General features: G+C 52.9%; 2 protein-coding genes across 2 annotated transcripts in view; one reads left to right on the top strand and one right to left on the bottom strand.

Annotated features, from left to right (window-relative positions):
* RBIS (ribosomal biogenesis factor) overlaps positions 1-14,207 on the bottom strand; it is a 575,724-nt gene that overhangs the window by 64,095 nt on the left and 497,422 nt on the right. The gene's annotated exons all lie outside the window — the stretch shown is intronic.
* LOC144732229 (uncharacterized) overlaps positions 1-14,207 on the top strand; it is a 41,201-nt gene that overhangs the window by 20,485 nt on the left and 6,509 nt on the right. The window contains exons 23-31 of the mRNA XM_078613628.1: positions 724-891; positions 2,704-2,829; positions 4,500-4,634; positions 7,223-7,390; positions 8,354-8,425; positions 9,386-9,472; positions 10,232-10,320; positions 12,189-12,263; positions 13,848-13,941. Of these exons, the coding sequence (XP_078469754.1) occupies positions 724-891; positions 2,704-2,829; positions 4,500-4,634; positions 7,223-7,390; positions 8,354-8,425; positions 9,386-9,472; positions 10,232-10,320; positions 12,189-12,263; positions 13,848-13,941 (1,014 nt within the window). The remainder of the gene's footprint in view (positions 1-723; positions 892-2,703; positions 2,830-4,499; positions 4,635-7,222; positions 7,391-8,353; positions 8,426-9,385; positions 9,473-10,231; positions 10,321-12,188; positions 12,264-13,847; positions 13,942-14,207) is intronic.

Genomic DNA, 14,207 nt, shown 5'->3' with positions numbered 1-14,207 from the left:
GCACTCACCTCACGCACGTACTCACCTCAGACATATCTCACGCACGCACTCACCTCGCACATCTCGCGCACTCGCACATCTCGCACATGTGTTAGAGAACGGTACGCAGAAGCGGATACCACAGAGCTACCTCCGAGATTCCTCCAGGTGACCTCTGGTTAACACAGTAGGAAGCCACACTTTGTTATGCACCCTGCAACTGAGAAAACGTTGGTCGCATGGCATCCAAACCAACATATATTTATTTATTTTTAGAGTGGGAATTTAGCCAAATTAGGCGGAATATATTAAAAAAATTGGTGCAGTCATTGGTGAGACCATCAACTTACTCCACTTGAGGACCCAGTTTAAACACAGGCAGCTACCTGGATTCAAACCCAGAATCTCAGCGTCGCCAAGATCAGCGCTCTGTCCTCCAATGTGAGCGCCAACCGCACTTAGCACGAGCGTCTATAACATCGTTCATTCATCTAGGGAAGTTTCAGTCCTGCCCAAGCACACTAACTTTTCACAACAATTAATATGTCTCTAGTTTGGGTCCTCTTATTCATGTGCTCTTCCCACTATCGCCACCATCACCACACTCGGCAGCGACGGTCGTGGCTGGCTACGTACGGTGCTAAATAATTTAAACATACGTACGTGCATAGTACATCCGGCCTCCTCGGCAAAACGTGACCCTTCACGGCCACCGTCCGTGCGCTTTCGTTCCTCCACCTTCAGCTGGCGGCGGAGGCGGAGGCGACCGCGTCCCTTCGGGAGGAGCTGGAGCGGCAGCGCGAGCGGAGCTCCGGCCTCCAGGCGGAGCTGGAGGTCGCGCGGGAGACGGCGTCGCGGCACGAAGGTGACGCGCAGGCGCTCGCGGCCCGCCTGCAGGACGCCGGCAAGCAGGTGCCACCGTCATCGCCATCGCCCCACCGCCGAAACAAAGACAAAGATCCCCCCGTGTAGTCTAAAAGGACTTTTTTGGGGCAAGTGCCGTCAGGCCGGCACGGCACGTGAAGGGGTTGGTGGCCAGCACCGGGCCCGGCCGCCTTTGACTCCCGAGTGGCGATGTTTTTTTACGCACCGCACCAGGTACTCATTTGAGACTGAGTCGATCTAGGGAAGGCCCAGCACCGGTTCAGATAATCGTCACTGGTGTTGGCTGTGAGCGGGAATCGAACCCAGGGGACAGGATTCGTAGCGCAGCAACACCACCACCACACCTGGCACCTCCACTACCACCACCACACCTACCGCCACCACTTAGTCCACACCCACCGCTACCACCACACCTACCGCCACCACCACACCCATTACTGCCACCACTTCCATATCTGCCACTACCACACCAATTACTGCCACGACCACGGTATCTGCCATCACCACCACTACTGCCACCAGCAAAAGAGCCAATGCCACCTTCCCTGCACCACTGCCACCACCGCCACCACCACCATGCCTTTCCCCATCATCACCACCATAACCACCATCACCACTGCCGCCACCACCATCACCACCATCACAGCCAACACCATCACCAGGCCCGCTGCGACCACTACCACCACTGCTGAGAGTAGTGATGGTGGGGATAGTGAGAGGAGAACATGGATCGGAGGATCCCCAAACTAGAGACACATAGACTGTTGGTAAAAGTTAGCTTGCTTGGGCAAGACTGAAACTTCCCTGGATAAATAAATGATATGACAGACGCTCGTACTCGGTGCCGTTGTCGCTCACGAGCGCACCGACATGTCTGGCCAGACCTGCCCGAAGGTCCTTGCCGAGGCCCTCTGACAAATAACAACTCCTGACCCCTTGCGCGCCGTGAAATTTCAGGTCATGTTTCCACCAACTAACAGCCCCCACGAAACCATTTTCCCACGAACAACTTTACCGATTTCCCAGGTCACTTCGAGTGCTGTAGAGTGTCGCGGGATTGGGACTCGCTTCAAAAATATGCCAGCGTTTCCAATTTACAAGCAACATTATCGCGTCGTCTGCGAATGCCTCCCTGGGGAAATCACAAAGTGGTACCCCCAGTGGAATTAAGCGCCCCAGGAAGTTCTGAAGAAGTCGGGAGGAGAGAGACCATGGCTGCCGAGATGCTGGAATATTTTAAACACGTAGGTTGTGAAGATTAATTGTCCATCATTTCACTGGGATTGATAAAATAAGTACCGCTTTGTTGGAAGTCCACAGTGGTTGTGCACAGACTCTTGTTGTTTGGTGAAATTGTGTTCAGTAATGATCGTGATATTTAATTTGTCCAAATTGGCTTTTGGTTTCGGTCACATAGTGGTAGATTTATGGAAAAATCATGAAACATATTTGCATGTGCACATGTATTGATCACATTCTGACCGAGAAAGCTCATCACGAGTGGCTTAAGACTTTTCGTGATTGAACGTAACATCAACGTGTATGTTGATGTGAACATGCTGTTACGTTGATAAGTTATAAGTTACGATTGTGCCCATCAGTAATGATCGTGCTGCTTAGTGATAACTGCTCTGATAAGCAACGATCCCGCTGATCAGTAGCGACCGTTACGATCGTTTGAAACACGGTGCCGTGTAATGATAACTGTATAGATCAGCAACGATCGCGTTGATCCGCAACGATCGCGCTGATCAGTAACGACCGTTACGATCGTTTGAAACACGGTGCCGTGTAATGACGGCCGCGTTCTCGTCCCCTGCCCGTCCCGCGCCGCCCCAGCTGGAGAGGGCCCAAGGCGAGGGGCGAGACGCGCGGCGGGCGCTGGACGGCTCCCAGACGGAGCTGCGACGAGCTCGGTCCCGCGTCGACGAGGCGCAGGCGCTGGCCGAGCGGCGGCTGCACGAGGTCAGCGCCGTGACGATCCTCTCCCCTCTCTCTTTCCGCACAAACCCTCGTCCCGGTTCGCGCGCCACCGGTGTCGTAAGAGCGGGGCGCCACTTCGTGTTTAAGAGGACGGCACGCAGAAGCGGGCGGGGTATGACAGAGCTACCTCTGAGATCACTACACGTGACGCTGTTTCGCACGGTAGGGGGCAGCACTGTCCCACCTGTTCTGCCACTGTTGTTAAAGTAGGGTCCACAGAAGTGGATGTCACAGAGCTGTTTCTTAAAAGTTGGAAAGAAGTTTTTTTTTCCGATTTTTTTTTCCACAAATTGCTCATCCTTGCACTACGTTTTGTTGTTGAGGTGTAAGCATAGTGACGGAGTGACACAAATCTTGTAATACATTTAGAATGGTGAGGATGTCCACTGCAGAGATGGAACGATGAAATCAGTTTGGAAGCAGGTGGTAGAGAGATTGTCAAGTCGCATGACCGCGAGAGATGATGATGGCTTATGGAACAATCATGGCTGATGCTGATGATGACGATGACAAGATAATGAATTTGTATGATGATTGTCATGATGCTCTGTTAAATGTAAGTATATTACTTTATAAATAACACAATCCGTACACAACTGGTGGTGACATTCAAATAGCATTTTGCGGTGTTAACCCATTGGGGCTCCGAAGCAGAAGTTATTTTTGGGGCCCCCTCCTTCAGTTGATAAAATCCTAGCGAGATGATGGAATAGGTAAGAGACATGTTAACAAAACAAAGATGTGGTGAGAACAAGAGACGTTGAATGCAGACAACGTACAGAAGAGAGAAGTTAATTGTCTTTTTTTTTTTTTTTAACGATTCTGTTCCGTTCATTAGGATTTCAATTTGAGCTGACATTTGAAAGAATCCAATTTTTGATAATGAATCCTGAGGGGCCCTCGTGTTTCTTTGGGGGCCCTAAGCTCTTTGCTCCGTTTGTTTATTTCCCGCGCCACCGCTGCCCGGCCGCCAGCCAAGTGGCTCGGCGATAGAGCGAGCGGCTCGCAATCGGAAGGTCTGCGGTGGGGGGGGGGGTGTCGACTCAGCCTGCCGACCCTCCCTTCAGGCATGGGCACAGCACCCACCGCTTCGTGGGGGAACTCAACAGCATTTGTCCTGATAATTGTTTTTTTACCCTTCTATCTGGCAACAAAAGTGACACCTTTTTTACAAGGAGTCATGTTTACATAGACCACAATACCTGCAGTCATAATGCAAACAAAAAACATAACTCTGATAATGTGCACTGTCCTTGAAGTTGATTGGTCCACACCCGAGACAGCTTTCCTTAGAGCCTAGTCTCACATGGGTTGGACCAGATGACGCCAAAAGGCGCAAAAGGCGTAAAAAAGGTGTCAGTTTTGTTGCCAGATAGAAGGGTAAAAAAACAATTATCATATTTTTACTGGCAAATGAGGTTCCAATGGAGCATTTGTCCTGTCGAGGGCCCCGTCCCTGCCATGGGAATGTGGAATTTTCCCAGCACTGGCTGACGGCTGCAAGACAGGAGATGAGCAACCCTCCTCAACGGCCGGCGGAGGAAGAAATCGCTTTTGACGTTTTGACCTTTTTGACCCATGGGGGGGGGGGGGGGGGGGGGGGGCCGGGACAGCGTAGAAACCCCGCGAGCGTCGTCGCTGTCCACTCGCAGGTCACGCGGCTGGAGCTGGAGCTAGCGGCCGAGCGGGACAGGAGCCGGGAGCTCCACGCGGGCGAGGGGCAGCTCCAGCGGCTGCTGAGCGAGCTCTCCGGCGTGCGCGGCGTGCAGCGCGACACGCAGCAGCAGGTGGGCGGTGGGTGGGGGGGGAGAGATGAGATCTAATAATTTGTTATTATTAATTTGCTTATTTACGGGTGGTGCCAAGTTTTCCCAGTCGGGAGCGATGATCGATTTCGGCAAAAACATTTCGGAGCTCGGGGGTTTTTCGATCCTTGCCCCTGAGATTTGGACCGCTCTATGCCTGAAGAACTCTGCCCGATCACTGAGATTCTCCCATTTCAGAAAGAAACTAATAAGCTACTTGGATATGTTAGCTAGACTAAGATATGCTTTTTTTTATTCCAGCACCGTGCTCTGTAGCCCTTTGTTGGATCTGCGAGCCTAAATTCCAATTGAGTAATTTGCGGAAGAATATTTCAAATTTGGACAACAATGCCAGCACACCAAGAGGTGACTCTTGCGTGAACAGCGTCGCGTGATCTTCAACGTCCACCGTGAAGACGGCCACTGTAAGGCAGGTGGCGTGTCGTATTATAACGGCTGGTGCACCCGCGGTATTAACCAGGACGGCCGCTGGAATTGAACTTCGAACCTCTGCAACGAGCGGTCAACGCGCTGCCGCCAGGCCGCGTCACCTCCACGCGTACGGTGGCTAGGAGATGTTAACCACCTCACCTGGTATGCAGGAGGTCGTGGATTCGATCCTGACCCTGAGTTTGCGTGTCTCTCCCCGTGGCCGCGTGGAATTTTCTCCGGGTCCTCCGGTTTTTCCCTCCACATTTAGAATCAATATTGCCATTTGTCTATCCAGACGAGTCTCACCGAGCCTCAAGACTTTTTTTCAGGAGAGTCCTAAGTTTGGATATTTTGCCATTTCCATTATAAAAAGTATCTTTGCATGTGGGAGGAAATCCGAGTACATCATGCATACCAAGGGGGTATAACACAGGTCTGCACAGAGGGGTACATTAACTCGCTTGCACTCCTCGGTCACCTCGCATCCACGCTGGTTTTTGAGAGGGCCCGCAAATCTTGACGCGATCCGCCAAACGTCATCTCTCTAAAAGCGCCGAGTTTGCCCGCATCCCCCGATTAGCACGGTCGGCTGCGTACGGCGCGAAAGAAGTTCAACGCACCGTACAGGCGCGGGCGTACTCCACCCCGCCCGGACTTTTTCATTTCACGGGGGCCTCCGTTCAATAACGCACGCGCTTTGATCCTTGTTGATATAATTTCTGCGGATTGATTTGTCTTCATGAACACAGCTTAAAGTCTTAATCTATACGCCCTTCCTTTCTGTGCCTCTTAATTTGTTTTCCCACCTCGTGTTGACCTTGCTGCACCCGTCCTGCCCTTACTCCACCCCGCCCCCCCGTCCAGTTGGGCTCTCTCCCTTCTTCCTCCCGTCTTTCCCCCCCCCCACCACCGCCCACTTCTGTCCACCTCCCCTCTCCACGCCTCCCCGTGTCCCCTCCGCTCTTCCTTGTGCTCCTTCACGGAGCGGCGTGCCCTGGCGTCACGTGTCTCTCCCAGGTCACCAGGTACCACGTGAAGCACGCACGCATGCCGACTTAGCGGCACCGGTTCTTGATGTTGCCCTTCTGTTTGTCTCCAAATTAAGGGTGCGTTTGTGCTCGCTGGGATAAAGTCAAGCTCTGAGACTGAAAGATATCGGATTGACTGTCATTACTGTCTTTAGCTGAGCACTGCTTCAGTCAATGCGATGTCTCTCACCTGGGTAGCTCCTCCCATCCACGTGCTCCTCTTTCTGCATCCGTGCATTTGCAAGTACAGCTCGGCTCTCCCATTATTCCAGAATCAGAGTATTTAATTGTACTGGAGGAATCCGATGAGCTATCAAGCGCCTTTTCACAGATGCCCAGTGTGGTAGGGGGCGTTGTTGGAAAGTGGCGGAAGTGATGTCCGCCTCATCAGTGGGGAACAGACGTCACGTCAAGGCATCTCAGAGGGAGCTCTGTGATGTAACAAGCGGACGTTTCTTGGGAAAACCAAGGCAGGCATGCTGCCCAGCGCGCAGATGACTTCGCTGTCAATCGCCACCGACTCCAGTATGATGCTCGATTAGGGTCACAAAAACTAGGACAGGTGGCAAGCCTACTCTCGGTGACCTCTCTCTCTGGTTTTTATCTAATTATTGAAGGGGCACCACGCCGGCGTGATGTCATCTTCCTCGCCTGGTATGCAGGATGTCGTGGGTTTGATCCCGAGCCTGATGCCTGCTGTACAATTGGAGTTTGCATGTTCTCCCTGTGGTTGCGTGGATTTTTTTCTCCCGGTCCTCCGTTTTCCTTTCCGCCACATTTATGAACATGCATTTAGAATATTTATATTATTTGGCCGCGATAAATTTACGTGCGATAAGCCACTTCGTTGAGCTATCGTTTGTAGCCAGGCCCGTGGGCTTTACGTGGTAAAATAAAACATTTTTTTACCTTTATTTGTATTTTTTTTGTGATTTGCTTACGTATACTTTGCAATTCCTATTGGCTTTTTATACCGTTTGCCGTTGTAACGTTCTGACCCCGTGCCCCTACTCGACACCTGTGAAGAAAGAGCTTTACGGCTCATCGGATTCCTCTCCGGTATAAAGATTTCTATTGCGGTGCCCCCCTCCCCTTCTCGCTCTCCCGCAGCTCGAGCGCAAGGAGGCGGAGGCGGAGTCGACTCGTGCCGAGCTGTGTCAGGCCGTCGAGAGGCTCGTGCAGCTGGAGACGGAGGTGGCGGCGCACGACAAGAAGGTGAAGCGCTACAAGGTGGAGCTCAAGAAGTGCCGCTCGCAGGCGCAGCAGCAGCAGGAGGAGGTGCGCGACCACACACTCGCAAGTCAAAGATTCCCCCCCCCCCCCCCACCCCGTGTAGCCTTGAAATGATTCTTGTTGGGACAAGTGCCGTTGGCGAGCGCCAGTTGTGACCGGTACGGCGCGCCGCGAGGTGGCGTGTGACCAGCGCCACGCCTGGCCGCCTCAGTCTCCCACAATGCCGGTGTTTACATATCGCTCGTTTGAGGTTGAGCCGAATTTGGGGAGGGCCCGGGACCGGCTCATACATTCGGCACCGATGTTGGTCGTGAGCGGGAGTCGAACTCGCGATCGCAAGGTTTGCAGTGCAGTGCGCTAGCCACTATACTATCAATCCCCACACATGCATACACACACCGACATGCAAGTTGTATCAGGTTGCTGGCGCGTTGAATCATTATGCGGTTTGCTATCCACTGCTGGATTTATGCCTTCCCACGATGTCACCATCGTTCCCGGTCGTGCGACGCCACAATCCACCTAGTCCCTGGGCACGAACTACGGGAGAGCTTCACGGAGGCGCTTCACGTTGACGAATGCAGCGATTTTAATTAGCCGTTTTTTAAATCCTTTATATTAAGTTCGCTTGCTTGCTTGCTTGCGTGCTTGCTTGCTTGCGTGCTTGCTTGCTTACGACCGTGCAAATCTTTCGGTCGTTTTTAAACCCACTTCCCGTGATCCAATCGAGCTGACATTTTCCACACAGACTCATTGTGCGAGACAATTAATGTTCGTGAAAAAAAATTCCCAAAATGTTACACTGTTTAGGGAAAACAAATTAAATATTTAATTACCAATTGCTTAATACTGGCAGACAATCATCTGACCCATAGGTGGCAGCCATCTCAAGCCAGAGGACGAGAAGACTCTAGCCGCCACGCATATAAAGGATTTATAGTGAAAAACTTTGTTTTTACGGGTTTACTTGTTTTCCCTTATGTTTTCCCTTCTCGCGACCCCACGCAGGTTTCCAGCTGTAAAGAGCAAATATCAGCACTGGAAAGTCAACTGGAAAAGGCAAAGCAGGGAAGCTTGCAGGTGAGGGGTCTCCAAACAGCAATCGCCTTCTCGCCCTCACCCACACAGGCGTACCGTTCGTAGTTCAACCTGCTCCCTTTGCCGAACCGATATCGAACGAGCTGCGGTTAACCCCGATTATCCGTGGCCCGGTTATCTGGATTGAGGGTTTTACCGTCCTTGGTCAATATTGGCGAGTGTTTTTTCTCGCACACCGCTTTCACTTTTATTCGTTCCTCCTCGCTCACCGCCGCACAGCGGTCGGCAGGCAGATTACTTTAAGAAGCAATGAAAACAGACGACACGTTCCACGTTTGCGCCCCGATTATTCATCGGTAAACAGTAAATACGTTTTTAAAGCCTAATTTTTGTTTTGCATCACCTGTGTTTCCTTTTTATCTGAGCCCCCCCATCCGTTACCACGGGTTATCAAGAGTTGATTTTGTTACATCTTTTATTCGGACTTAATGAATAAGCATTTTTGAGTTTCGTTGTGAATGCCTGCCTGTGACGAATTGCATGTTCTGTTTAGGTGACAACCCTTACTAGTTGGCTGTGTCGGGTGGTGACGGGTTTTAACGACACATTTATATATTTACGCGATCTAACCCAAAACAAAACTCGATTATGAATTTCTGCCTCTTAGGATTTTTCATCCCTGAATCGATTATTTCGTCTTAAGCCAGGTTCACACCTGAGCGACCAGTCGCGCAACAGAGTTGCGTGCGACCAGATCACTTGCAACGTCTCCTCAACCGTTTGATAGCAGCCGAGACGTCCGCCACTTTCAAGCGTCGACCCGCCCAGCGATTTGTAGCGACGCGTTTCGTCGCGCGTCGCGCACTTGCGAGCTGCGTCGTCACGATCCTGACCACGCGTCATTTCCCCGTCGCGCTACGGCTCGCTCGGACGCCAAACGACCGCTCGGCCCGCGGTGAAACCCGGCCTTAGGCCACTCTCGCTCTCGCTTGAGTCGCGCAGGAGCTGGCGAGCAGGGAAGGCCGCCTGGAGGCGTCGAGGGCCGAACTGGAGGGGGCCCGGGAGCAGCTCCGCGTGCAGGAGGCGGAGGTGACCACCCCACGCTCCCCCCCCCCCCCCTTGCTGCTCCCCCCCATCCCCCACGCTCCCCCCCCCCCCCCCCCATGCTGCTCCCCCCCATCCCCCACGCTCTTCCCCTCTCACGCCCCCCCCCCCCCCCGATGGGAGACAGCTTTTTGCAGTCAGGCTCCACGATTGTGGAATTTCCTTCCTCGGTGCGTTAGGGAAATCTCCGAGTCTGTTACACTTTTTAAACCACGTCCTAAAACTCACCTGTCTTCACAACAGGCTTTCTCCGTCACTTAAGCTTTGCGTAAAATGCTTTGGGGCTTTGTGCGAATTGCACTATGGTGGAAAACCGAGTTTATTATCATTGTTTTTATTTGGCGCAACCCAATTTCTCCGCGCCCTCTACGTTTAGACAAACGTGTCAAGCCGATGCTGGCGAGGGCAAAAATTTTGTTTTGACAAATATCCGACGGTCGTCTTCTGGGTGTCACCGCCGTCACCGAAAAAAAAAATTAACGCTGACGAATTAACTCAAGGGTGGGCGACAGTGAAAATAACGGCCGGCGGTCGATGATGATTGATGCTCGTTGCGAAGGCGATGGATGCGCGCTGAAGGATGATGGGGATAATGACGTTCGATTGACGGCACCGCATTGGCTCGTGCTGATTGATTGATTGATTGACGGTGGGGGGGGTGAAAGTGAAGGTGGGTGGCGGTAATTGACCGGTGCCCGTGAAGGTTGACCGCCGGGTGCCTGCGATGCGTGCGGACTCTTGCAGCTGTTGGCGGCACGGAGCGACGGGTCTCGGCTCCACCAGGAGAGCGAGCAGGTCATCTCGAGCGTGCAGGGCTGGCTGTCGCAGCAGAGGTGAGCGCGTCGCTCGGCGCTCTCTCGGCGTCGCATCACGTGCCCCCCCCCAACCTCCCCCCCCCCCACCAAACTTCCCTGTGCGCACACACGCAAAGTACGCGCGCACTGACGCGGACACCCGACGGCAAGACGCCGTGTCCGCCGCGCCCGAGCCGTCGGTCGTGCAAAGCGAGTGTCTGTTGAATGTCGCACGACGCGGCCGCCTCCAAACTCTGTGCCCGTGTCCGGACGAGTGGCGCGTTCGGGGTCGCAACGGCGCTGCAGATCGCCGAGCAGGATCGACGCTCGGAAGTCGCCTCCATCTCTTGCCGTGGGCAAACGGTCGCGCGCCTGCTCGCGACTGGATGTCAGATACGCGTCCGCGTTGTGGGCCCATCTGTTGCGAGCATCCAGCACCGGCTAAATGCCGTGTCTGCTCACTTGTGCTTTCCACTGCTGGGTGAAGGCCTCCCCACACTGTCGCCGGCCTTCATGGTATCGAGAACGGCTGACGGGGCGGTGAATAGATGCACGCCTATTAAACGCCACCCTCAGTTCAGCGTATTCATATGTACGGAGTGTTGTGCACTCGAACTGCCAGGCGCTCGCAGTGTGGAGCAAAGCCAGCAGAGGTCAGCACTAACTCGCCACGCTTAGCGCATCACTCGGTCAGCACTAACTCGCCATACGTGGCGAACATTCAAACTGGTCCGGGCCTCCCCTAGGCCGACTCAGCCTCAAGTGAGTACCTGGTGCGATTTGTTAGCATCGCTACCGATGAGACAAAGGCGGCCGGACGTATTGCTGGCCAGCCGCCACCTTCATAGGTGCTCGCTAACATCACTTGCCCCACCAATCTGTTAAGGCTATACGGGGGATATTTGTCTTTGTGTGCATGTGTCCAAGATGCGCAGGAGACTATTAATCACTTGGTGATTCGCTTTGGCCACGCCGGACGCTGGCATGCCTCGCAAATCCGATTTGGCCATTTTCCCCAGTGTGTGTGTGTGTGTGCATAAGCGCGCCTTTGTGAGCCAGTCTTACGGACACACGTGAGCGACCTGCCACGTGACTCGTCCTATTGGGGGGACATTGAGAATCGTGATCTCGCCTTCGTACACTCCCACCCAGGTTCAAAGCTTCCGATAGATGGGTGTGCGGCGTTATTGCGTAACAATCCTCGGGAGATGGAGAGATTACCAGGTGGCTGCATGTGAACCTTATGGCGGGACCCTGGGGTCCCGAATGTACCTCGCCTGCTGCTTCAACACCATGTGCCACGTTTCTTCCCACGTGCTGGGAGCTTTGGTTGGTTATTGGGCAACTGAGCTGGTTCCTTAAGAGGCTCCCAGCACGAGGAGCGAAACGTCGGACATGCCGAACAACGCGCGGTATGACCCGAACACACATCCGACAGCTATAGAGCACGATCTTGAACATCGACGCAGCAGTAGTATTGTGTGCATGCTTGCATGGTTAGGTTGGGGTATAGATACAGTGCGATTGTACGTGTCATTGCCGATATGTCAATGTCACCCTCGATCCACCCGATCTTCTCAGATCACATAAGCAGGGTTGTGCCTGGACGGTGCTTGGACGGGCGATCGCCGTGCACACCAGATGTTGCCAGGCGCTACCGAACAGAGGCCAGTCACAGCCAAATCAATCGCCCTAACCGACCAGCGTGGCGAAACGTGCTCAAGTTAATCCACGCGGCTCTGTGGCGAGCCTCATCCAGCAGTGGTTTGACCGACGGGCTATGCGAATACACATCGGTGCATTGTGATGATGCCTAGGCCAGGCACGTGGGTGGCACCGGATGCTTTGCGAGAAGGGGTTGCCCATCCTGGTGTGGCCTGCGCCGGGCTTCGCGCGTGTCTCCCTAGGAGCGCTCACGAGCAACTGTGCGGCCAAGTCAAGCAGCAGGGCCGCGAGATCTCCGCGCTGACGGCACAGAGGGAGTAAGAAGCCCAATCCCCCCCCCCCCCGTCGCTCGGCGCCACACGGTCACCCCGCGGTTATCTCTCACCGCAGCGCGGGGTCCGTGGCAGCCATGCATCCACCGCCGCCACCACCACCACCGTACCGTACCGCTCGGTGACCTTCGCCAATGTCAACGGCATCAATCAGGAGCGGTGTCCCCTGCACCTCCCCCGCCGCTCCCCCCCCCGCCTCTGTGCCATCGGATGTCATAGTCGGCCACCCTAATCGTGCTCAATCAGTGTCATCGTTAATGGGCATCATCGTTATTATTGCCGCCCGCCGTTATTAACCGTTATCGTCGCAGGCCTGGGCGGCCGTTGGGTTGCAATTGAAGCTCGTGGGCCACCTCAAATCGACACGTGTTCTCTCTGCTCTATCTTTAAAAAAAAAAGGGCCAAGACTACTGCACTGACAGATTGCAGACAGGAAAAGCCTAACACTCTACCTAACCCCGAACACCTTAACCCTGCAGGAAAAGTAAAGTAGCAAAGCTCCTTAGAATTTCATCAACTGAAACTTAAAGAAGCTCTGTGATTGAACAGCAATCTGGTCCACGATTGGATAGATAGATAGATAATAAATAGGTCAAAATAAACTCTTATTTTCCCATACATATGTGGGGACTGTAGAACTGACAAATCATATTTTTCACTCACGCCTGCTCACAACGGGATGGAACAAAATACACAACAGGCTCACGTTTATGGGCAAAAGCTCTTCTTGCTAACAATTAATTCATTGAGCCTTATCAGCCTATTGCATAATATTCACTGTAAGGTAGAGTTAACGAAAAAACATGGCGAGTTTAATTTTCAGTTATGCTTGCACACCATCGCTAACTCCGTCGCTGAACAATTAACGCTACTGTTCCACGGGTGGGGGGACTAGAGCGGGCCTGTTTAAATTTCACGGCAAACTTTTAAATGTTGATGTTATGCATGTATGTTGAACTTTTTTCGCAACATACGTAGCCAACCATGCTACTTGGAGGTGCGGGGGGGGAAGGACAACAAACGAAACATCAAAATTGTTCTAAAGAAATGAGTTTTCGATCTAGATTTAAAAGTGCATAGCTGCAGTGGCTTCCTAATATCAGAAGGAAGAGCGTTCCAGACGGCCGCAGACACATGTGAAAGCGCGCGATGCTCTGACCGTCTTTGTTCGATGGCTAGCCATGGTTGTATGTTCAACTTTTTTCGCATCGTACGTTCGCCAACCATGCTAACCGGAGCTGCGGGGGAAGGACAACAAACTAAACCAAAAACCAAAAAGCAGTTCCAAAGAAATTAGTTTTCATTCTAGATGATTTAAAAGTGCACAGCTCCAGTGGCAATATCGGAAGGAAGAGCATTCCAGACGGCCACAGAAGCGTATCTGTTAAGCGATTTCCTTATCGCAGCGCCCACAACTTTACAAAAACCCGCCCAAGTGTGCTTCGCCAACTCCGCGCATGCGTTCCTGTATGCTCACAACACCTGCTTGCACATTCTCACCTCTGCCTCCTGTCCTCCCCTCACCCCCCCCCCCCTTGCGACCTTTCCCCCTCCTCGTCCCGACCACAGCCACCTGCAGGACACCGTGCAGTTGCTGGCGCAGAAGAACGCCGCTCTGAGTGGCGAGCTGGAGAGCTGTAGGGCCGACCTGGAGCGAGCAAAGGTGGTGGTGGTGGTGGTGACGCATCGCTAATGGGCGCTACCGTTTTGACACAGAGGCACAGAGGTCATTGTGATTATGACAATCACGAATTTGAATAAAGTTACTGGATAAAACCAGATCGGATATGGCCGTAGAAATGCACTACATTAGGTGCTTGCTTTATTTTCATCTTTAAAATTTCAAATGTACATAACATTACTTCATTAGCTCCTGCTTTAAATTATTTGTCTTTAACTCTTAAAGGGTTATTTGAACGGTTTTAAAAA

The sequence above is a fragment of the Lampetra planeri genome, chromosome 42 (assembly GCF_965212315.1).
Source record: "Lampetra planeri chromosome 42, kcLamPlan1.2.h2, whole genome shotgun sequence".
In the NCBI taxonomy this organism is placed as follows: domain Eukaryota; kingdom Metazoa; phylum Chordata; class Hyperoartia; order Petromyzontiformes; family Petromyzontidae; genus Lampetra; species Lampetra planeri.
The sequence above is the reverse complement of the archived record's forward strand: the minus strand, read 5'-3'. Positions and strand labels throughout refer to the sequence as shown.